Source organism: Polyodon spathula, chromosome 6 (assembly GCF_017654505.1).
Source record: "Polyodon spathula isolate WHYD16114869_AA chromosome 6, ASM1765450v1, whole genome shotgun sequence".
Lineage (NCBI taxonomy): Eukaryota > Metazoa > Chordata > Actinopteri > Acipenseriformes > Polyodontidae > Polyodon > Polyodon spathula.
This window is the reverse complement of record NC_054539.1, coordinates 21,251,934-21,274,451: the sequence shown is the minus strand read 5'-3', so window position 1 is coordinate 21,274,451 and position 22,518 is coordinate 21,251,934. Positions and strand designations below refer to the sequence as shown.

The 22,518-nt window shown below is 36.3% G+C and overlaps 2 protein-coding genes across 3 annotated transcripts; one reads left to right on the top strand and one right to left on the bottom strand.

The window, feature by feature from the left end:
- Window positions 1-5,149: 5,149 nt before the first annotated feature.
- Window positions 5,150-13,024, bottom strand: adat2 (adenosine deaminase tRNA specific 2). The gene is made up of 4 exons (XM_041252509.1): window positions 12,827-13,024; window positions 12,451-12,586; window positions 7,430-7,534; window positions 5,150-6,454 (listed from the first exon to the last, which is right to left on the bottom strand). Exons 2-4 carry the CDS (start codon window positions 12,547-12,549, stop codon window positions 6,152-6,154), a joined length of 507 nt encoding a protein of 168 aa, XP_041108443.1. The 5' UTR covers window positions 12,550-12,586; window positions 12,827-13,024; the 3' UTR covers window positions 5,150-6,151.
- A 21-nt stretch (window positions 13,025-13,045) lies between these two features.
- Window positions 13,046-21,222, top strand: pex3 (peroxisomal biogenesis factor 3). 2 transcript variants are annotated; one of them, XM_041252507.1, is made up of 12 exons: window positions 13,046-13,260; window positions 14,354-14,485; window positions 15,524-15,605; window positions 15,833-15,876; window positions 16,052-16,176; window positions 16,589-16,655; window positions 16,745-16,799; window positions 17,853-18,021; window positions 18,731-18,801; window positions 19,119-19,241; window positions 19,871-19,967; window positions 20,124-21,222. In XM_041252507.1, the coding sequence occupies exons 1-12, from the start codon at window positions 13,188-13,190 to the stop codon at window positions 20,205-20,207; spliced, it is 1,122 nt and encodes a 373-aa protein (XP_041108441.1). In that variant the 5' UTR covers window positions 13,046-13,187; the 3' UTR covers window positions 20,208-21,222. The 2 variants fall into 2 exon arrangements, with proteins under 2 accessions (XP_041108441.1, XP_041108442.1); XM_041252508.1 differs by lacking the exon at window positions 13,046-13,260 and adding an exon at window positions 13,472-13,590.
- Window positions 21,223-22,518: the final 1,296 nt, after the last annotated feature.

Sequence of the window (22,518 nt, the reverse complement as noted above, 5' to 3'; positions counted from 1 at the left end):
TCGCTGACATTTTATTTTTCAATTCTATTTTTCATTTCATTTTAAACATTAAATAAACCTAAGTGGATAATATTTCAAGGCACTATAAAAGCCTATAAATAGTGGTACTTGCTTCTTTACTAAAACAGAGTGCTGTCATTTGTTAAAGGCAAGCATGCAACATCCCCCAGCAGTTGCTGGTTGCATTCTCTGTCTGGTGTGCACTTGCCCATACATTGAGACTGCACGTTCTGCATCCACTGAATTGGTTGGAAGTGCAAGTCAAAGCTTTGCTAAGTTATACAGATGTGGAAACAGTCCCAAAACGGTTGCCCAAGACATCTGGCATACTTTAATCTAGGCAATATATGTCTCACGTTTGCTGTCGTGTTATTTGCCCCATTCATATTAGTACTGGAGTCAAAACAAAGAAAACGTGCCTATTCAGGTCTAAAATTCTAACTGCATTTAAAAAGTAAGCAGCAGTTTGTTTAAAGTGAGGTGGCTGTGCTAGATCATACCTGTAGTACTGACTTAACTTGGCTACAGCAACCGACAGGAATACTTTTGGTCTGCGCTGACTTTCCAGTTTGTTTTCTGAAGGCTGTTTATTTTACATTCTGTTCAGCAGCCTCTGTAGCAGCCTTTCGTTTAATGTGCAATTCTGAAGCTAAATAGCAATTGAGCATATTTTTTCCAAAGACACATTACAAGATATGCAAAACAATTACTTCCATTTGCATGTACAGTTTCTTTGAGAAATATCTTGACACGATCATCAGCTGAAATACACTTCGTTTTTTTGACTTTGTTGTCCATTTCTGGTATTTTACCTCCAATGCTGAAAACTAGATTTTCACAACCTAAGTGAAAACAATGCAGCACTGACTTTGTCCCACCCCCTACTGTACAGTACAGGTCACAGAAAAGCCAGTACAGACACACTGATAGGCTGATTAAAACATTGTTGTCATTTGAACAATAAACAAGAACGTTAACCGCTTTGGAGTATTTTTTGAAGGAATAAAAAAAAGCCTATCTACAGAAGGAAGATACGTTTGCGCTGTGCAATAGATAGTTCATTTAAACAAGGTTTCTTTTTTTTCTCTCTGTACTTGTCTGGTATCTATTGGTCCCTAAAAGAGGCGAATTTCACAGTGACTCCTCAATTTCCCGATTTCCATGAAATTGCGATTTAGACCCCTAACTATACTATCAATAAGGAAGGTCATTCATTTGTCATTCCAGCAAGTCTACAGTTGCACTGGAAGTGACTAAATCATCCAACGTTCATCTAGACATAAAAAAACAAATCAATAAAAAGATGTAAACCATATCTATTAGTGAAAGTAGTGCATCAAGCATCATATAATAACATGTGTAGTGCACAATAAGTGGAAAAAATGCTACCACTGTACTGTAGAACTAAACACTGAGGGATATCACAACAGAATTAATTTTTTTGTTTCTGTAAAAAAAAAAAAAAAAAAAAAAAAACGTTATTTTTCTTGTTGATTTTTATGATAGGAATTGGTCAGAGAACTAAGCAATACCCTTTTTCAGATAAGTTACACATTTCAAACCCATATACTCTAGTGCATTTACAAAAAAAAAAAAAACACCAATATTAAGCAGTAGCTAGGTTAGATGCCGCTAACAGATGGCCAACCTGAGTGTTTGGGTGATGGAAACATTTTTTTTCCCCTGGCATACAGTATGCCAGTAGTCTAGTTTTGAAAATGATCATGTTAGCAGTCTGAGAACATACCTTAATGGGATAATTCTCTGGGAACAGAAAATTGATTTATTTTCAGCTTTCACCCAATACTCTTGAGAAACCTCCCTAAGGATTCAACTCATCACTATTTCCTTCCTCTACAGCCATAAAACTTGCCATCTTACTTGAACCACACGCTTGTCAGCTAACCACTGCACCTTTTAATAAAACTTGGCATATTGATGTTATGCTCACCAACTTTATGTATTATTCTCATTAGGGGTATTTGTATGTCAGGTTTGTTGCCATTGGTAAAAAGAACAAAGCACACAGTAGCCCATGCCCTAATCTGGTTCATATCTCCTTCCGATTAGCTAATTTGTGTATTTTAAGGGTGCATGTTCACTAGATGAGTTTCTTTTAATCAATGTGCACAGGGTTTGCTCCATTAAGCAAGTTACCAATTACTACAATTAGCACTGTTACTACAGCAATTCATTTACAGCTCTGACATTTGAACATACCTATACTGTGTCATAAATAAGGCCAAAATCATTATTATTGAATAGGTTACCATGTTTAAACATGCAGCTTTTTTAGATGCAGCATCACACAAAAGTTATAGGCCACTATACTCTTTGGAAACTACAAATGTAGATGTCAGTTACACAATACACAAAAAACATAGAATTATTATTTTTAACTGGTATAGGTCTATACATTTGAATGTATTTTACCTTTCACTTTTAAGCTATATAAGCATAAATACATATTTACTGTTTCTAAATTCTGTATCAAAAGAAAAGTACATTTACTTCAATCAAGTTTCTACCAAATATACTGCTGTTTAATTCATTACCTATAAAGTTCATAACTCAGCAGGATGTTTTTTTCTTTGCTCAGAAGCCCTTTGCAGTTTTATCCAGAACAATCATATTTGTGATCTGCACACTGTTGAGAAATGATCAGCAGTAATATTAGATTTCCCACGTATGCTTACACTTCAGTGTCTTTCTCCTTTTTTTTTTAAACCCTCAACCCTGGAGGAATCTCAATGCTCCTAATGCTCCTAATATGAAATCTTGAGCTACAGCTTTCTCAAATAAATGGCAACAATGAAGCAATGTTAACTGGGTTGACCACAAGCTGAAGTTTATATTCATGGTTCTACACGACTCGTACTGTAATTCTAATACATCATCCTCCAACAACAGTGCCCCAATACTCGATGAAGCATATACTTAGTTAATAAACCCTGTTCTTTCCATCTGCAAGTGATTACTGACCTCCGTCTCATTTTATTGTTCCTTGTTTGTACACATATGACAATTACAGCATCAGGAATTCTTACTCAAATTACAGTAAGGTCTGCTCATTGATTAGGTTGCTTCTGTGTAACATTCATGGTCTTAAACCCAGAGGGTTAACTACAAGGTTTACTACAATAAGACACCTAATTGTAAAATATAACAGAATACGTGTGCGGAAAAAATCCAGTTGCTTCCTCTGTGCAATTGAGTTAAATAACGTAGTTTATCTTAATGTGACAGGATTTTCAAATACAAACTACTGTATCAGAATACAGCTATGGTCAAAGTTTTGTAATCGCCCTATACAATTAATTAATTTTGCTTCGTAAAGTCGAATGAAACCTACTGAATAATGTTGCGTTAACATATTAAATTACATACTGCTTTGTAGATTTCCATATACTTAACAAAAAACTGACAAATTGAAAATTGAGACATTTCAAAATCCAAAATAAAACTGTACTATTATTATGGCTTCCAGTAGCCTTTTGCGATATCATTTTGTAGTTTCTTTGATTACATGATGTTAAATAAAATATCTAAATTATGTTACATTTTTTTTTAAATTATTATTATTATTATTATGCATCAATCCTAACATTCCAGGTGATGCAAAACTTCTCACCATAGCTGTCCAGGCACAGCCTGGGGTATATCTGGTTAATTTCCCCTGCTTATTATTTTATTTTACTGAATGTTGTTGCCACGGCAATTGCAAAGAGTTGACTGGGTGACACATGGACACTGCAAGTGGTGTGGGGGGCAATACTGGCAAATGTGGTGCTGCTTTGGTTTCTTTGCACAAAGAACAAGGAAACAAGTACAAAATAAGGGAATTTAAAAGAGAAAAGCCAAGCCTTTTGTAATGTGATAGATCTGAACCAGTTTCAATGACATAAATATTATATTTTAAAATGCAGTGAGCAAGTACGCAAGTGTAAACAACTCTCCATTGTCACAGGCTTTTTAAAACCATAATAAGCTATAAAAGTCATAACAAACAAATGCACACCACACCCATTACATAAAAGTTTTTTTTTTTCTTGCTGAATTAATTAAAATGTTTAAAAAAAAAGATATGTTGCTTTCAAAAAGTAAAATTCCAACCCATTTACAAAACATAAGTAGTTGCACGTCATGAAACTCGAGAAACAGGAGGGATTATCTAGGAGGAATTCCTAGTTCCAAAAAACCTCTGCATCAACCTTTGCTTAGTTTAGATCAATAGTATATGTTTCTTTTATGCAACTCTCGATTTCCCTCACAAAACTGTTATATTCCCAAGCAGATGAAGCCCCCTGCTGGTTAAAAAGGCTGTTTGATGACTCCGTGCTGAGAGCTCTCATTAGTCCTTCTTTCTTGCTTTGGATTTAGGAGCTAGAGAAAAACAAAATGAAGTAAAGCCATATGTTTGTAAAAATATAAAATCAACATGTATACAGCGACAGCAATTATACTTACCATTTGGGTTCTCCTGCTTATAAAACATTTTTAACATTTCCACGGCTTCTTCGGCTCTATATCCTGAAATACACTGTTACGGAAAACAAGATACAATTTTTAATCAAATCAAATATGGCAGATACTTTAAAGACCACTGGAATAAAACTGCTACAGTGTGTCACTTTAATGTTAAACAAAATCAGTATTTTATGGTACAGTTCACACCTTTAATGTATATAGAATTGTCGCTGTTCATCATTGTGAACATATATAACACACATTTAAGACATATTTAATATTGTAAAGTTACTGCTGTGTCTCTCTCTCTCTCATATATATATATATATATATATATATATATATATATATATATATATATATATATATATATATATATATATATATATAACTGGCACTGGGCAGGAATACAAAAGCTAACGTGATACATTAAATAAGAGTATTAAATACGTACTTATCAGATACTAGACCAGACCAGATTACTAAGAATTTGGTAAATTGGTAAATTGAAGGAAAATCCCAGCCAATAACTATAGATACGGTGCCCACACTTTGGTATGCGAGGAATACCACGGAATCTGAGCCCTGCCAAATTCCCCTGCATTTTTTCCATCATACCTCATTTTCCATGACAACATAAGTAGACCTTAAAATGAATGGGGAGTTACCTTAAATGGTGCTCCAGTGTGTGGCAAATTATCAGCAGGGATGTTCAGCACAGACCCACAGCCTCCAAACCTGTCATTTTTACAGCCATAAACAACCAGTGGAATTCATGTTAAAGGGTTAAGGATCAGATGTTCTTCTAAAGAATGTTCCTCCCTGTAATGATGTAAAAAAAAAAACACACCCCTACCCACAAACTCCATTCTGGTCATTTTATTGCCATAAACATACAGCAGAATTATTAATACACAGTTAAGTTAATAAGATGTTCTGTAAGAAGAATGTTCCTTCTCGGATAGTCAGTCCAAACTACATTCTTTCAAGATGTTGCTGGATTTACTCTTGTCAAAGCCTCCGTTCTTGTAGCCCTTTTCTATTCAACCAAATGGTAACAAAGAAGTATTCAGTACCACAGTATTTACTACAATTTGGAGCAAAACTAATTACTTTGTTTCCAGATACTGCAGCCTTTACAAATTATTTTTCAAACTGTCTGTTTTGCTAGACACTGCACCTAAAATGATGAGTGTACTTGGAACTTAAAAGTTTCATACAAGGTATTTTATGAGAAGTACCGCCTTCAAAGTAACCCGATATAAAACAAAATGTCTATGACATACCTTATAAACTAGACTAAGAAAACAGCAGTATTTTATTTGTTATTTTTATACAAGTGTTGAAAGATCTAGCACTTAATAACTTATTGTGTTCAACACTGTAGAATAAATAATGTTCTTACCAGATCTTATTTTGGAATCTCTACTTGCACTCATTCAAACCCTAAAAGAAACTAGTAAAATTCCTTGACAAACGGTCTTTCTCAATGTCCTCAAGTGTTTTATAAATACACATTACACTGTGATGCTAAGCAGATCTCAGAAACCTCAAATGCAGCTGTATAAATTTAGGTTTAAACTTCACTTTCCATACATTGCACTAGTTATATAAAACAGCATACTCCTAGAATTGACTGCAGTGTTTGAGGATGGCTTTCAACAACCCACCCAACTATTCTCGTTCACGGAATAACACAGGTCATGGTTCCCTCTCTGTTTTGGCCACAGTATTTTGGTTTCCATAAACTTAGTTCACAAAGGGCCCTATTCTTATGATAAAGTATTAAGATGTAAATCAAGTGTATGGGTTCAAGCAAAATACTGTTCAGGATACTTAATAAGCGTAGCGCTCCTGCACACATAATACATGGCTCCACGGTTACATAGAGAACAGTGCGCTCAAACACCTCTCCAGGGTCCTTGTCATTGCAATGACACCAATCCAGAACCTGGTCAATAGCCACCATCTCTGCATGTCGGGTGGCCTTTAACAGAAAAAAGAACATCTCAATAACGTTGCTCGAGAGGATATGTATATATATATATATATATATATATATATATATCTATATATATATATTTTTTTTTTTTACTTTCATTGCTTTAGTTTGTGCTCTTTATTCTAAATAATTAAGATTGTGAATTTGAAATATTATCTAAAATCTTACATCTGGAAAGTTTGCCATTACATTACTGTAAGCAAAAAATTTGTTAAATCACATAGCTCAACAATTAGTTTTTATTAAAGTAATATTTTAAAAAGGCTCTGGAGAACATCTGTTATGAAATTGTTTTCAGACATCTAGTGGTCTGCAAACATTATTTTAAACAGCACATAACAATGGATTCCATACTCACAGCTGTTTACGGTAGCTGATTTGGGAGACGTCCAGTATTATGACCTTTCACATCTCCAATACCTGATATAATAGTTTCTGGTTTATGTTTTTATTAACTTCAGGGCTTAAAGAGAATTGGGCTTAAAAAGCAAGTAGCTTCAAATGTCATTTTAACCAACTACTTACATGGAAAAAAATTTGGATAAAGTAGTTTGTAACCACGGACAATAGCTGTTTTTTTTAAATGTGATGCCACTGATTACCGAGCCTGTAGCTGTACTACACAGCTTTCGTCATTACATTATAATCAAAACGGTGACTGTCTGACAAAACAAAACAAAAAAAACACATTTCGTGAAAACAGCCGCCATACAAGGGACAGTGGCCGCCGAGTTATCTTTTAGGGGTTTAAATCCTTAAAACAGTTAACGTTTTTAGTCAGATATTAATTCAAATTTTACAAAAATTGATTACTCCTTCCAAATGCATTCTTCAGAAACACAATTCTAGTAGCCTTAGTTCTCAGACTATATTAAGAATCCTGTTTAACCAACTAAAAATGTAAACATTAAAAGGCATCACTTGGAAAACGAAATAAATAAATAAATAAATAAAACATACATTTTTGGTTTCATTTACTTCATTTCTTCCTCTTCCCAGAATCTCGTTGTTGTAAACCATGAGACATCCAACAGGTACTTCACCATTCTCTAAAGCATCTTTCGCCTGAAAATCATGAAGCAAATATATTGTCTTCTGTTTCCAATTACAGGTCTGTACTTGTATGTATAGAAGTAAAGCAATGATAGGTGCGCCAAGGTCCCCAAAAGAAACGCTGTTTATTCAGAGCTAGGGGTGTGCCGATTCATCAATTCACATGGTGAACCGTGGTATTTTTCTTGACGATACTATTATTGATAGTGACCGCTGTATCGACACACTGCGTTTTTTTTTTTTATTTAACTAAAATTTGACCTGTTAACATAAACACGAGCATGCACTAGTTTGTGTCTATAATGATAATTATATAGTTTTATTAGCATGCCCTCTAGCAGCCTCACTTTGTTCAGGGTGTTTTTGTCAAGTCCGCCAGCAGCTGAACGGAATGGAAGTGGGTTATTAATGGAAGTGGGTTATTAATGTTCATAATCTCAACAACGGGACGGTGAAACTCGATCTGGATTTTTGTGAACTAGAACATGTAGATCACAGTGTTCCTCAAGAAAAACCTCTAAATATAAAATCATTATATTTGTTTAGAAAAACTTTTGTTTCGAAGAACTGTGCACATTTTTACTTTAGATATTATTACTTGCAAGGCTTCAAAACAGCAAATGCGGCCAAAAAAATTGTAAACAGTTTGACCAACTCAAAAATGCAGCCTCTCCCTTTAATAGCATGTGTCAATTTTTCTGAATGAGCTATGCCGTCGATCTGTAAGGTGAAAAAAAACACATATCATATGTTTTAATGAAGTGAAGCACGAGAAGTACGGTAATAATGATAATAATTTCATCTAATACAAATGCTTGTAAGTGCAGCTAGGCGCTCTATTAACACCAGCAGAATACAGTAACCCTAGCTTCAAGCAAGAGTTGTGACGGTGACCAAGCTTGAGCAAGTGTTGTGTAAAAATGTAGTATTTAACATCGTAAATAGCAGAACCAACTCACTGCAATTTAAACTTGTTTTTACTGAAAAATAAATGGTAACATGTAATCATAACAGCTGTCTGTGTTACATGCCGTCAGACTTCACTAACACTGAGCTTGGGAGCTGCAGCATGCTATTTCACATGTTACACAATCAGAGGTGCAGTCACCAATTCCAGACAAATTCCACAACACTTGCAAAATAGTTAAAATATAAACATGCTAGGGGCTCCCGTGTGGTGTAGGTGGTTAAGGCACTCGTGGAGAGCAGAATGCGCCCTATAGCCTGGAGGTCACCGGTTCAGGTCCAAGCTATTCCACTGCTGGCCATGGACGGGAGTTTCCAGGGGGCGGTGCACAATTGGCTGAGCACCGCCCAGGTGGGGAGGTATATGCCAGCCGGGGAGTCCTCGGCTCACTGTGCGCCAGCGACCCCTGTAGCCTGGCCGGGCGCCTGCGGGCTTGCCTGTAAGCTACCCAGAGCTGCGTGGTCCTCCGACGTTGTACCTCCGAGGTGGTTGCATGGCGGGCCCGTGAGTGAAAAGAAGCGGACAGCTGACGGCACACAGCACACGTTTCGGAGGACGCGTGTGTCCGTCTTCGTCCCTCCCCAGTCAGTGCGGGGGTGGCAGTGGTGAGCCGGGTTGAAATAAAAATAATTGGACATTTCAAATTAGGGAGAAAATAAGAAAAAATGTTGGGGTTCCAAATTTATAAAATAAATAAATATATAAATATCAGTTATCAGCTGCATAGATTAAGCACTCAGCAGAATGTGGGAACAAGACATTAAGTTACTGTTTTTGTATCACTTTAGTGTCTTAATAAGTTGTTGTATTTTAAGCAGTTGAATATGATAGCAGCAACTATGTGGCGACCATTTTTTTGTGACCTAAGAGTCTTTGGCTCCCAAAGGCAAAAACTTTGTCTGGAGCCCTGATTTGTAATTTATTTTTTATTTTTTTAAATAAATATATTGCAAAGAATAAACGGGAAACAAAAGCAGAAAACAGGCAGTGAAGCAGTCGTGCGCGGTGCGATTTTTACATCTTGCTTCAGACCTGGACCCGCAACCTGCTGCAACACAGTCTTCTTATCCGCAATCCGACCCGCTTTAATAAGACATGCAACCCAACCCGAACCTGCAAGTCCCTGTCCTTTACCTAATGCCTGAGCCGACTGCCGTTTCGATGTGGCTCAGGGCCTGCAATCCAGGACCAGGGCGGACCTTTACATATGTAAGAACGCAAAGCAGATTTAGGGCCGGCTTTTCGTATCACATTACCAGTATGGTTACGTAGTTCAGTAGACACTCCCACACTCCCACGTGTGCGAAAGGTAAATAGAAAGCTGAATCTATGCTAGGCAAGATGGCTATGGATCAATATTGAACGGTAATTATTTCTACATCATACAACTTTAATTATAAAAATATTACATTTAAAAAAAAAAATAGCGGGTTAACATTCAGGTTGTTTTTGTCACATAATACACAATCTGCAGTGCATTCATAATTGTTTAATTCGTCACAGTTACATTTTCTTCCTGCTATTTAGTAACTAAGCGATAAATATAAAAACTGCAGGATTGTGGATCTCAATAATAATCAATAATGCTGACGAACTGGCATATTCAGCTGTCACTGTTTATTTTGCACGCAAAAATATACATAACTACAGAAGTGTGCATCTTTACATTAAAATGCTGATCATTTAGCTGCTTGCTTTTACACACACACACACAAAAATAATGCTCTCATCCACAAAAATTAATATTGTTGATGCACCATGTGAGGGTAAGACACTCACTGTAATATTTCAATGCCTGCTATTGTGATTATTATTGTTAATGCTACTCTACTGATGCTACAGCACTGGGTTATTATGTATCGTGCATGTTGCTATTTGACATGTGATGGTGTATTGCTGTATTTACATTAGGTTGAATTCCTTTATTGAGTTGTCATTAGGTTTTGATTTTTTCAAAGCAAACCAAAAATTTTACCTGAAATCTGGCACAGACGAAACCAAGACTTTGACATTTTGGGGTTTTAACCCAAGGTCAAAAGTCAAAAACTCTGTTAACGCGTAACTTCCTTTTGTTTTCTTTCAAATGTAATCTAGTAAAAGGTTGGCTACCATTAAGAGGGGTACCCATCAACCACATTTTGACCGCTCTGTAATGTTTGACCCCTTGACCTGATCAGTCTAAAAATGTTAAGAACATAAGACAAATTTTAAATCCAACTTTCCAAATTACAATTTTAACGCAACTTCAATTCAGCCGTTTGCCAATTATAGTACAATTTTAAAGACTAGAACCGTAACAATATGAGTACTGATTTATTGTGTTGTATCCTTTTATTATTCACCAAATTGAGGGTGTAAAACTTTTGAAAACCGATTTTCAGAGTTACAGATATTTCAGACTTACAAACAACCTCCATTCCCAAGGTGTTTGTAACTCTGTGGTTCTATTTGCATTACTTTTTTTTTAATCACGATTGAAGGAGAATAAAAGTAGTAATTTTTCTAAGCTGATTTCTGGTTGTTTTGAATCCCTGAGCAACAATTGCTGTTGAAAATATTTCTCAAACTGACCATTTTAAGAAAGGTGAAAGCAGAACGCATAGAAATACTTGGGATTGTAATTAGAATGTGAACTAAACATTTAGGAAATTAAATTAAATGTACTGCATCTTACTTGATTACAGCAACAAAAAAATAGGTTAGCGATCAGAATGGCAAGTTTTGAATTGATTTGAATACTGATTCAGACTCATTCAATACCTCTTACACTTCCGTTTCCCAAAAGGTAAACAGTTACATGAATCTCATTAGTCATGTTTATTGCAATAAATTCCAATATGTGTGCCTTTTTTTCCTCAAAATTCTAGTGGTGTATGAATATCTACCAGTGATTTGCCCTTTTTTTTTTTTTAAACAAAGAAGTGCCAACCCATAGTGATATACTGTAATAGCAACACCTACATGTGGCCTGTTTTGACCAATCAGGATGTAAAATACCCATTTTATAAGGTACGGTAGTACTGATAGTCATTCTCAACTATTGCTGGTGCATGTTCCAAGTACTGTACTATTTGTAATGTCCACGTGCCAAAACATATCTGACAGCATTTTGGGATACTGGAGGATACACAATAAACGTCAACCTGATGCTATCTTATTTATAACCGGACTCGACATTACCTCCCGAGGTGGCCTCGAGTACTGTATTAACCGCTGCGTAGTGTGTAGATGCTAACCGTATTTAGCACTTTTAAGACGTTTGATCAATGCGTTTGAGATGTGGTGTTGTAGACGAATGCTAAGAGTGGCATGGACTGACAGAAAAACGAACACTTCGATAATGGAACAAATAGGGTTGCCACCTGTTCTGGTTTTGCCTGGATTGTTTTCTTTTTGAGGCAGCTGTCCTGGGAAACCTGTAAAACTTCCCGGGGCACTATGTCATCAAAGTATAAGATGTATTTATTTATTTATACAAAATGACTCTGGTTTCCTGTTTTTTTGTAAATCAGAGGTGGGAACCCAAGGAACAAATTGGAGGCCACGATTGTGAAGCAGAAAATGTATCTTACTTTGGCCACGTGATGAGAAACGTGGGGGAGAAAACCATGCTTGGAATCACTGAAGGCAGGAGAAGAAGAGGCAGAACACGGATAAGATGATTGGCTGGGCTCAAAAACATAACAGGACTCTCTCTTTCTGTGATCTCTGAGATGCAGTTATGGACAGAAATAGGTGGAGAGTGTTTGTCGTGGAGGTCTCCAGAGGTCGCGTCTAACCTGCCAGTACAAGGTGTGATGGTGGTTTAAAGGCAGTGTGGTCAGGGCCTAAATGACCTAATGCAGTATAATAATATAACACGTAGATTTAGCGTTATAAATGATGTACTACTTCAGGTAACACATGTATTGTTTTCTGGCTGTAAACGCTGGAGCATCTCTGCATCGGAGACAACCCTTACCATTTCAAATGCTTTCTGCATCCATTTCTGTATTTCCTCTGCACATGGATGAAAAACACCATGGTTGTCCAGAGAACTTCCTTCACATGGTGTTCCCATCTTAGCTTTCGCAGAATCGCAGGGGTTTGTTTATCTTCTGAAAGAAAGAAAAATAACACGTTAAATACTTAAAGTACATCAATTCAAAGCATGGACGCGTATGAGTCATGACTGTAAAAGCAGGTCTCATTTGTTGGTTGTTTACGAAATGAGTATCAGTAACTAAAACACATGTTTTGGTTTTCAGTATCCGTGTACAATCACAATGTGTAATGTGCAACTACAAACATTACAACTACAAGCACCAACGAATAAACAAAATAAAATAAAAACATACCTTACACTACCTTACACCGTTAACATTTTGTGACAGTTTTGTGTTCAGTTAGCAACATCTCACAGCCACCCTTGTGAACTTTCACAACGTGTTAACGAGCTTAACCAAGAATATTAAATATTTGGATTGCTTCAACAAAACAGGCAAGAAGCATAGGCTCGCACGTTTCTGTGTGTTCACAAGCGGAACTATATGTAAACCGTCAAAGTTTCACAGGGATCAATCTGTTCCGGTGCAGGCAGCACCAGCTGATCTCAGAACTGGACGTGCAGTTGTGAACAGTCTTTTGCTTGCCTGTATGGATGAATTAAAATATAAATAAAATATATATTTATTTAAGAGTTGTTTTAATTCAGAAGACATGCTGGCGTCCACGTGGGGGTTTCTAAAGCGCCATAAAAGGAAATTTATATTTGCAGGTGCTTTTGTTGGAGGTACAGTAGCCTAATTATTATTATTTTTTTTTTTTTTTCATCGGGTTATACCGCGTGCAGCGTCAAAATAATACACGTAAATGGCGTTGTAAATACCACGACTTTAATACTGAATTTAAAAAAAAAATACAACAGTTCGTCACAGTTCATAGTTCAACTATTTTGTCAAACGTAATCAGGCGCTGTATGGAAATCGACTTGTGTGTCACCTTGGTTCATTTTTCTCTGCTTGATATCTATCGTTTGAATGCAAACAATGTTTACAGTGAATTCCTTATATCAGTTCCAATTAATGTAAAAGGCACAGTAAACGTGGCTATAAATGATGAGGTGTGTAAGTGGATTAGCCTTCTTGAAAAGAACAAATCATTCTTGCAATGTGATCTGCATTCTGCATCTATATAACGCAATTAACTCTTCAACAGTGTTAACCAAGCATTCATGCATGTTACTTAGAACTAACTTGATGGTTGTTATTAAATTTTAATAAACATGACTTTTGGAGGTACCTGACTTTTTAGTAACAAAAAAATGTTTGGTTGTTGTCACTTAGACGTTGAATGCATGCATCTGCTGAAACTAGTAGGTTATAAAAAGGTATATAAACTATGGCACGGGTTAGTGTTTGTGTAATTCTAACCAGATGCCCGAAAACATCTGCACATTAGAAAAACCATCAGTGAATTGTATGGTTATTTGGTCTGTATCTATATGTTGTCCCACTTGGGTTTTTATAATACTGTACAGATTTGCTTTGCAAGAATTCAGTCAAATAGTTCAAAAATGACTACCTGCACAGTGGATTTGCCCTACCCAATTGCACTGTTTAAAACTAATCATATTGTTCAGTCCAACACTGCTCTGTGTATTGTCAGGTTCACAATGTTTAGAAAGTTCAAGCAATGTAGGCTATTTTGAAATCTGATTGATTGGGAAGTCCAGCTTTGGAACTGAAGATGTTTTTTATGTGGGGTTAACAGTATTTGTCTGTAATTTGTGATGGTGTTATAATGTGGTGCAATCTGTATACACAAGCAATGCTTATTGTACTGAGCTGTAAACAGAGAGTAAAATATATTCTTGTTGTTTAAAGGAGTTTACCTATTGGGTAAATATGCACAGAAGAAAATAAGAGACATCCAGGAACGAGAAGCAGCAGAGTACATTGCACAGGCACGCCGTCAATTTCATTTTGAAAGTAACCAAAGAACCTGTAACATGACAGGTAATTACAGTATCTTAAATCAATAATGAAATCTGGCAACAGAACTGTTGTATTGGATACATGGAGAAAGGGGTTAAGGGTAGGTGCCCTGTGCCTGCACAAGAAGAGCTGTGTAATGCATGCCCCCACAAGGTGATAATGTGTCTCTGATGGTGGTAAAAATGACCTTTTTCTCCATGTGGTGAGCTACAGTGTTTATATAAAGAATCATTGAAAGGTGTTGTGCAGCGGTCCCCTTAAGATGGAATTAAACATTTTTCTTTATACAATTACATTAAAGTTTGCCACACATACAGACTGTTATTACATGTCATTTTGACATTTTCAGCTAAATGTCAACCCTCTAAAGCAGGGCTACTCAACTGTGGTTCTGGAGGGCCACTGTCCCTCCTGGTTTTTTGTTCCAACTGTACACTAAATTACTTAATTGGACCAATTAAGTGCTTATTAGAAGCTTAATTGGTCCAGTTAATCAATTTAGTGTACAGTTAGAACAAAAACAAGGAAGGACAGCGGCCCTCCAGGGCCAGGGTTGAGTAGCCCTGCTCTAAAGTGTCTTTTTATATCGGGTACAAAGTGAAGCTTTCTACAGGGGAGAAAAATGGTGATATGCCAGATGATGTGATAGAAAAGTGTTTAGGGAACTGTGTCAAACATAAAGGCATTTGGGCAACAATCTAAGAAAAGAGGGCAACTGGATCATCAGTGAATGCTTTCAGACCGAGAGGCATACAGAAACTACAGGATCTGGGCAAGTTTCAAACATAAACTTTAAATATGGAAGGAAAACCAACACTGGAGGCATTTTCTGCATCTCACTGTAACCTGATGACATTTAAGGAATATTATCTGTGTTTTAATTTTACTTAATACAGCGTTTGGTCTGAGTTTATAGCCATGTATGTTTTCACTAGTCACTTGACCAGTGCTTGTTTTAATATGAAAATGATTCAGCATAAGGGCAATTCTATTGTGTTCTTAGAAGTCTGCAAAGTGCCCATATTATAATTTCACTTATTTTTGTTTTGTTTTTGAAAGTGTTATCAATGCTTCCAACTTTAAGAGATGCTATCATACAACACCTGAATTCAGAAAGCCTCACAGCTTTGCTCAAGAACAAGTGGGTATCTATTTTTTCACCAGTTTAAAATGTTTTGCTGCAGTTTAAGTATCCGTGGAAATGTCTGAATTTTTCTGGGATGAAATGTAATTACATTACTGTACCAGCTTTTTAAAATTTATTTGATCATACTTTTTGCTATTTCTTTGTATTGCTTTTTTTATTTTGTCTTTAAAATCTGTTATTGTTTTTCCCTGGAATTAAACACATTTCCATTTCGGTTTCAGGCCACCAAATAAGCTGGAGATCTGGGAGGACTTAAAGATAATCAGTAAGTCACATGATTACAGAAGCCTATGCATTAATATGTGTTTGAGAGTATTACTTTTTTTTTCTCCTTTTATTTCTGAGATAAAACAATCTTGGGGTATGAAAATGTTCTCGGCTTTAATTTCTTTGATTCTTGACAAATATTGGAATTTAGTGTAAATATCTTTCTCTTTTAGGTTTCACTAGAAGCATAGTAGCTGTCTACAGTACCTGTATGCTAGTTGTACTGTTGCGTGTCCAGCTAAATATCATTGGTGGATACATATACCTCGATAATTCTGCTCTCAGCAAGAATGGAATGGTAAGTTTTTAATTGGTTTGTCTTAGAAAATGTAAGCGTACTAAAACTAAACTCAGTACAAAAATATAATATATAACTTGTTATTTATTACAGTACAGTGAAACCTGAATTAACTTTGTTGCTGCTTGTCAGGTTGTCGCTGCTTATGTAAGGAGTCTCATGGCTTGTTATTATTCTGGGTTTAGTGGCTGGTAATTCAGGTGATATCAAGTTAAGGTGTCTCCTACAGGGCTTAATGTATTTGGTTTCTCTTTTTTGACAACCCTGTTGGTGGACCCCTACTCTGGACAGCCATTTTAAATGAAAAACTTTACAATTCTAGCATAAAGCTTTGATTTAGTTTGTCTTAAAGTGAAGCAATATGAAAAGGAGTTGACAATGATCTTTAAGTCACCACATCTTTCTTTTACAGACACCTCTTGCACCCCCTGAAGTCCAACAGCAGTATCTGTCGAGTATTCAGCACCTTCTCGGGGATGGTAAGTTATTTAGAGACTACAGCTTCAATGGCTTTGTAACTTTCATGTTTATTCCTAGTTTTAAGCCTTTTCTTGTTTTCTCTCTCAAGGCCTAAATGAACTAATGACTGTAGTGAAGCAAGCTGTACAGAGCATTTTAGGAGGGTAAGTCTAGCAATCATTATTAATGGAATATTTCACTCGAAATGATATAGATGAGTGCTAGTCCACTGGGTTTAATAGGTCAAATTTAATAATTTACTACATGGAGGTTTGTTGGTTCATTTAAACAATTTAGAAGAGTTTTGGAAGAAATACTTGGACTAACAATTTTGCCCATCCCTGGTGTAGATGTTAGGAAAGTGCTATCACAATGTACAGTACACCTTTGCTAGAACGAACATGTTGGAGTCCAAGCCTTTTGTTCGTTATGTTGAGGGGTTTGTTATAGCGAAAGGACAATCAAAATGACCTATAAACTGGGAGTAAGTTAATGAGATGAGTGTGAAAAAAAGTAGAATTACACGTGCCTGTTCGTCTCACGTGTGCGGTATTCTGCCTTTGCTTTATCGTGTTACAAAAAGCAAAAATCCTGAATTGAAGCTGAACTTTTATTCAAAATCAGTCTGATATGAATCATTTCAAAGTGCACCAAATCTTAATAGTTACAAAGCGCATGCTTTTTATTAAGGCAAAAGAGTTGACGTCACTGCGGAGGTGGCATCCTGTGCGTACAGATCAGGATGTTGACAGTGTGCTTTTATATTGGTTTTTTTTATTTGGGGTCCAGGGGCCAGGTTCGTTGTAGCCGAAGGTTCGTTTGAAGGGTGTTATAGCAAGGGTGTACTGTACTGTAATCCTGGGGTGTCTAATCACAGTCCTGGAAGGCCAGAGAGCCATTCCACTTCAGGTTTAACAGGTAAAATGAGAATTAACTGTTTTAGGGATTGGATGGTAGTTTTATTATTTTAACTAAATAGTTTAGACCATGGTTGGAGCAAAAACAAAGACTGGAAGGGCCCACTTTGGAATCTTAGTCTTCACTTTTCACTTTAAAGTTTGTATTAGGTATTAGTTATAGTATGTATGACTTATCCCCCAATGAGGAATGCATAGCCATAGCAAGGGGGATATTGAAAGACTAATTAAGTCAAATACTAACTATACAATTGTCTAATACCTTACATTCATTGTTTGTTTGTTTGTTTTTTCTGGCAGCATTTCCCTTAAACAGAGCATCTCTCTGCTGGAGCTGGAGCAGCATGTAAACCAGATCAGAGAGCAGGTGGAGCAGAGGGGGCGCTCAAGCACAGCTGAAAGTAGTGGAAACAAATCAACTCTTTCTTCGTACATGATGCCAGACGAGGAAAGCACTTTATCAGCTCAGGTATATTTTTAATATTTCTACTTCCAAATAGTGATATATATATATATATATATATATATATATATATACACACACACACACACAATTTGAAGCTAATTATGAGGCAGTATGCATGTATTTTCAATATAAGGCTACATATACAGTGTATTGCAGTCTAAAAAAAATGGCTTCAAACTAACACATTATAATTAGTTATTGATAATAACAGGCCATAGTGTTTTCTGCCGTCGTTTTTTTGTGTTAATTTTCAAAGGCTAACATTTGCTATTTAAATGTTAAATATTAAAATGTTTGTGGTGAAATGATTTGTGTAGCGATGTCTAATCTCTTTCCTTGAATTATGGAACACCAAAAAATGATCTTTATTCCCCCAACTCAATAACGTGCCGGTGAGTGGGTAGTGAAGTACAGTTACATAATTATAAATTACTGTTGTAGTTAAATATGCAAAAAGCATTCAATATACAGAATGCATGCTTTTGTAGGTAAAATTTTGCAGTATAATTAGCACAACCCTTGCAAAAGAAAAGCAAAGCAAAATTTGGTGTGATTTCTTTTGCCTCTGCCATGCCTTTATGAATTGGAGATGGGATCCAATAGTAGTGTAGACAAGTCTCAAAGCATATTATCTAACCCACAACCTGGGATTCACATCCAAAATTACTTTATGATGTCACTCAGTAGATTAATTCTCATGTTGCATCTGCAGGCATGTGGTCTAACAGAGAAAGATGTTGGAACAATAAAATTGCTAAATGAGACCCGGGACATGTTAGAAAGGTAAGTAGACTGAAGTTGTGTGGACAGTTCTTCTTTGCCTTGTTCTCCTGTTTGCCATTTATTACACAAGTGAACAGACGATAGCAACATAAAATACCATATTCATAGTTATTAGTTTCAGTGTTCGTTGTTACATATTTTGTAATATACCTCGATAAAACTATGAAATACCTACAGGAACTTTTAAGAACTAACAATTATTTGAGATGGTTTTTGCATTTCTTAACCAGCAGAAAATGGAAACATTATGTACAGTAAGTAAAATAAATGAAACAAAACTTATATGTATTTTTTTCTCCAACATTCTGGTTTCACAGTCCAGACTTCTGCATTGTTTTGAATACCTGTTTGAACCGTGGGTTTAGCCGGCTTTTTGACAATATGGCAGAGTTTTTCAGGCCTACACAGCAAGATGCTGGGCAGAGCATCACAGCGGACAGGTCTGTACAGCTGCTAACTGCCATATGAGTGACTGGTTATATTAATCTAATGTTAGTGACGTTATGGGCGTCACCTACAGCACTGCTTCCTACTGTAGTTGTTAATGAGGTGAAATTCAAATAGGAAATAAAATTGTGTAGCAAAAACAGGTACAGTTACATGCACTGGTAGAACATGTAGTTTCAAATTATTTGTTAAAAACAGGATATTCTCTTGGAAAACATGTTTTACCTGCTTAAATGCCCCCAGTTTTGGTTTTTATTTTTCCTATTTTTTAAATATTTCAGCGGCACTGCAGTTGGTACTGTTTCTTCTAGTAACATTGTGAGCTGTTAAAATAATAAAGTGTGTTTAAAGTGTTTTATTTAGTGAGTGTCTCATTTCTAAATAAATTCAGGTTAAATTACAGATTTGTACTTGGTAGTTTATATTTATTCATCTGTGTGATTACATGGTCCTTTTTTCATATGTTGTCTTGTATGACAAAACAGGATACCATTGTTCTTAAGCATGCACTGGCTTAATGCATTTCCTTTCAGAATTAAGTTTTGTTTTTTTTGTCTCCGAGTTAAATATACATACTGTAACTGTATTTTTTATTTTATTTTGCTACTTTTATCTCTTCCAGTCTGTCCAATGTCAGTCTTCCGCTAGCCAAACTCATCCCCATTGTAAATGGACAGATTAATTCAATATGCAGTGAAACACCAAGCCAGTTTGTTCAGGTAAGAGGCATCATATTTGTTGGCATGTATATTCCACTGTGAACTGTAATACTTTTGCAGCAACTTTTAAGCTTCAGCTACTGTATGCGAGTGACTCAAGCAGTGTCAATCATACTTGGGTTAGTGCTTCACAATGGAATTATTTTTGTCTTTCAGGACCTCTTAATGATTGAGCAGGTGAAGGAATTTTCTGCTAATGTATATGAAGCTTTCAGTGCACCTCAGCAGTTGCAGAAATGAGTTGGAATACTTGCACTGGGATTGTACACATAGTAAACAATTCTGCAGCCACATTCCCAGTGAATCTACAGCAGATGGAACCTCTTTTTAGCTAAGCAGCACATTCCTAGCAATTACACACTGCTTTCTAAAGTGGTAAACCAAGTTTGATAATACGAGAGATGCCCAGGGAGAAGATTTCGGCACCCAACACTAGCTGATAATTAAAGGAAGCCCCTGCATGCCTTGATCCACCAAGTATTTGGTTTAGTGGGGTTAAAAGCAAAATGTTTCTATAACAAAGCAGCACTTGGCTTTAATTTAAGGCCTGTGCCGCTGTAGAACTATACCAAGACTGGAAACTACCTGTAAGTTGATCTAGAAGTTTATTCAGTTGTTTTTTTGTTTGGTTTTTTTTGTCTGATTGTAACAAACTTGTCTATTTATCTTTTCTATCATTACCTGAAACTGGTTTGATTAATTTAGCATGTTTCATACCACCTTATACTCCTCTCCGTAACTAAGGAAACTAGCATGTGGTTGCTCCGAAACTGTACTAGAACTTCTCATCTGCACGTACATATCAAATCTAAAAGTAATACGTCTATTTGCCGCTTTTGAGGAATTGCATTCTACTTACAAGTCTCTTAGTATTGTAGATAATATTAATGCATTAACATACTACACTAAAACAAAATTCAGACCCATGTTACAAGAGGCCTGTTAATTTTGTTTTTATTTAGCCTATTTTCTGTTGTAAAAGAATGAAATAGACAAACTTTAATTTGATTGTGTTTTAACATACTGTAATTAAAGAGTTAACTGTAACTAAGAGTTCTGTCCACTGGGAATAGCGTGAGTGATGTGGGGTTTTCTTTCTGTAAAGACTAGTGCAGTTTAAGTATTTTTTTTCTTATTTTATCAATACAAGTTTATCTGTAAAATACAGCCATTAAATGTGTAAGTTTGGACATATAGATCGCCACACATCTCCCAATACAAATTGTGTAAAATTAATAAATTGTATGAACTTTCACCATGTTTGTTTGGAGTTATCTTCATTTCATACTGAAGTTGCAGCTTTTCATTCAGTATATGGATGTTTATCCTACTTCATAGTGCCATACATTCAATTTTTGTGCATTACATATTTTTCCTCCCAGATTTGAAATGCCCAATTTGAAGGTTGCCACACAACTGCAACCCACTTATTATTATTATTATTATTATTATTATTATTATTATTATTATTATTATTATTATTATTTTCTTAGCAGACACCCTTATCCAGGGTGACTTACAGTTGTATATAAGAAGTACATATCAAGAATTACAGTACAAAATACAATGACTTCAGTCCTAATAAGAGCAAGTACAAAACACAGTACGATTTGATTCCGGGGCAGTTCAAGAGCAGATACTTGCAGATCAACAGGACTGAAGATCAGCTGGTGAGCTTTGTTCCTGAACCTCAACAGATGTTACAAAGCTTCTAAACCCTGGAGGTGAGGGAAGTCCCCACTTGGACTTGTAACCTGACCAGTAGGTGTCGCTGAAGTGTGCTGAGGTCATAATAATAATCTTTATTTTATAAATGCGCGCATCTCAAAGCGCTGTACAAACAAAAAAACTCAGAACCATATATACTTACAGCATATTAAGAGTATACATAACATTAAAAAAAAATTACACAAAAACCAAATCAGTGTGTCTAACTGTTTTTTAAAAGCATCAACGATCTTAGCATCCCTGATATATTGAGGAAGGTCATTCCAAAGTTTGGGCGCATAGTGGCAAAAAGCACTGTCACCTATGGAGCGAAGCTTAGTTGTGGGTATTGCCAACAAACCCGAGGATGAAGAACGTAGATTACGTACGGGTGTAACATGGAGCTAAACTGTTGAAAGCCTTATAGGTTAACAACAGTATTTTAAAATCAATCCTGCTCTCAACCAGCAACCAGTGCAGAGAAGCAAGAACTGGTGTAATATGGGCACCCAGTTTAGTGCCAGTTAAAATGCGAGCAGCGGAGTTCTGAATACATTGTAGCCTGCTAATAGCAGCCTTGGAGACACCCGCAAACGCGTTGCAATAATCGAGCCGGGAAGAAACACAGGCATGAACTAGCCTCTCTGCATCAGGCACAGACATGAACTAGCCTCTCTGCATCAGGCACAGACATGAACTAGCTTCTCTGCATCAGACACAGACACAGACAACACAGGCATGAACTAGCCTCTCTGCATCAGGCACAGACATGAACTAGCCTCTCTGCATCAGGCAAGGGCATGAACTAGCCTCTCTGCATCAGGCACAGACAACACAGGCATGA

Coding starts and splice junctions, on each gene's coding strand:
- pex3 (XM_041252507.1), top strand. CDS start 13,188: ATGCTGGCGTCCACGTGGGGGTTTCTAAAGCGCCATAAAAGGAAATTT. Junction 13,261..14,353: donor TGCAGGTGCTTTTGTTGGAG/GTACAGTAGCCT, acceptor TGTTGTTTAAAG/GAGTTTACCTATTGGGTAAA. Junction 19,968..20,123: donor CACCAAGCCAGTTTGTTCAG/GTAAGAGGCATC, acceptor TTTGTCTTTCAG/GACCTCTTAATGATTGAGCA.
- adat2 (XM_041252509.1), bottom strand. CDS start 12,549: ATGGGAACACCATGTGAAGGAAGTTCTCTGGACAACCATGGTGTTTTT. Junction 7,535..12,450: donor TGCAGAAAGCATTTGAAATG/GTAAGGGTTGTC, acceptor CATGATTTTCAG/GCGAAAGATGCTTTAGAGAA. Junction 6,455..7,429: donor AAGTAAATGAAACCAAAAAT/GTATGTTTTATT, acceptor TTTCTGTTAAAG/GCCACCCGACATGCAGAGAT.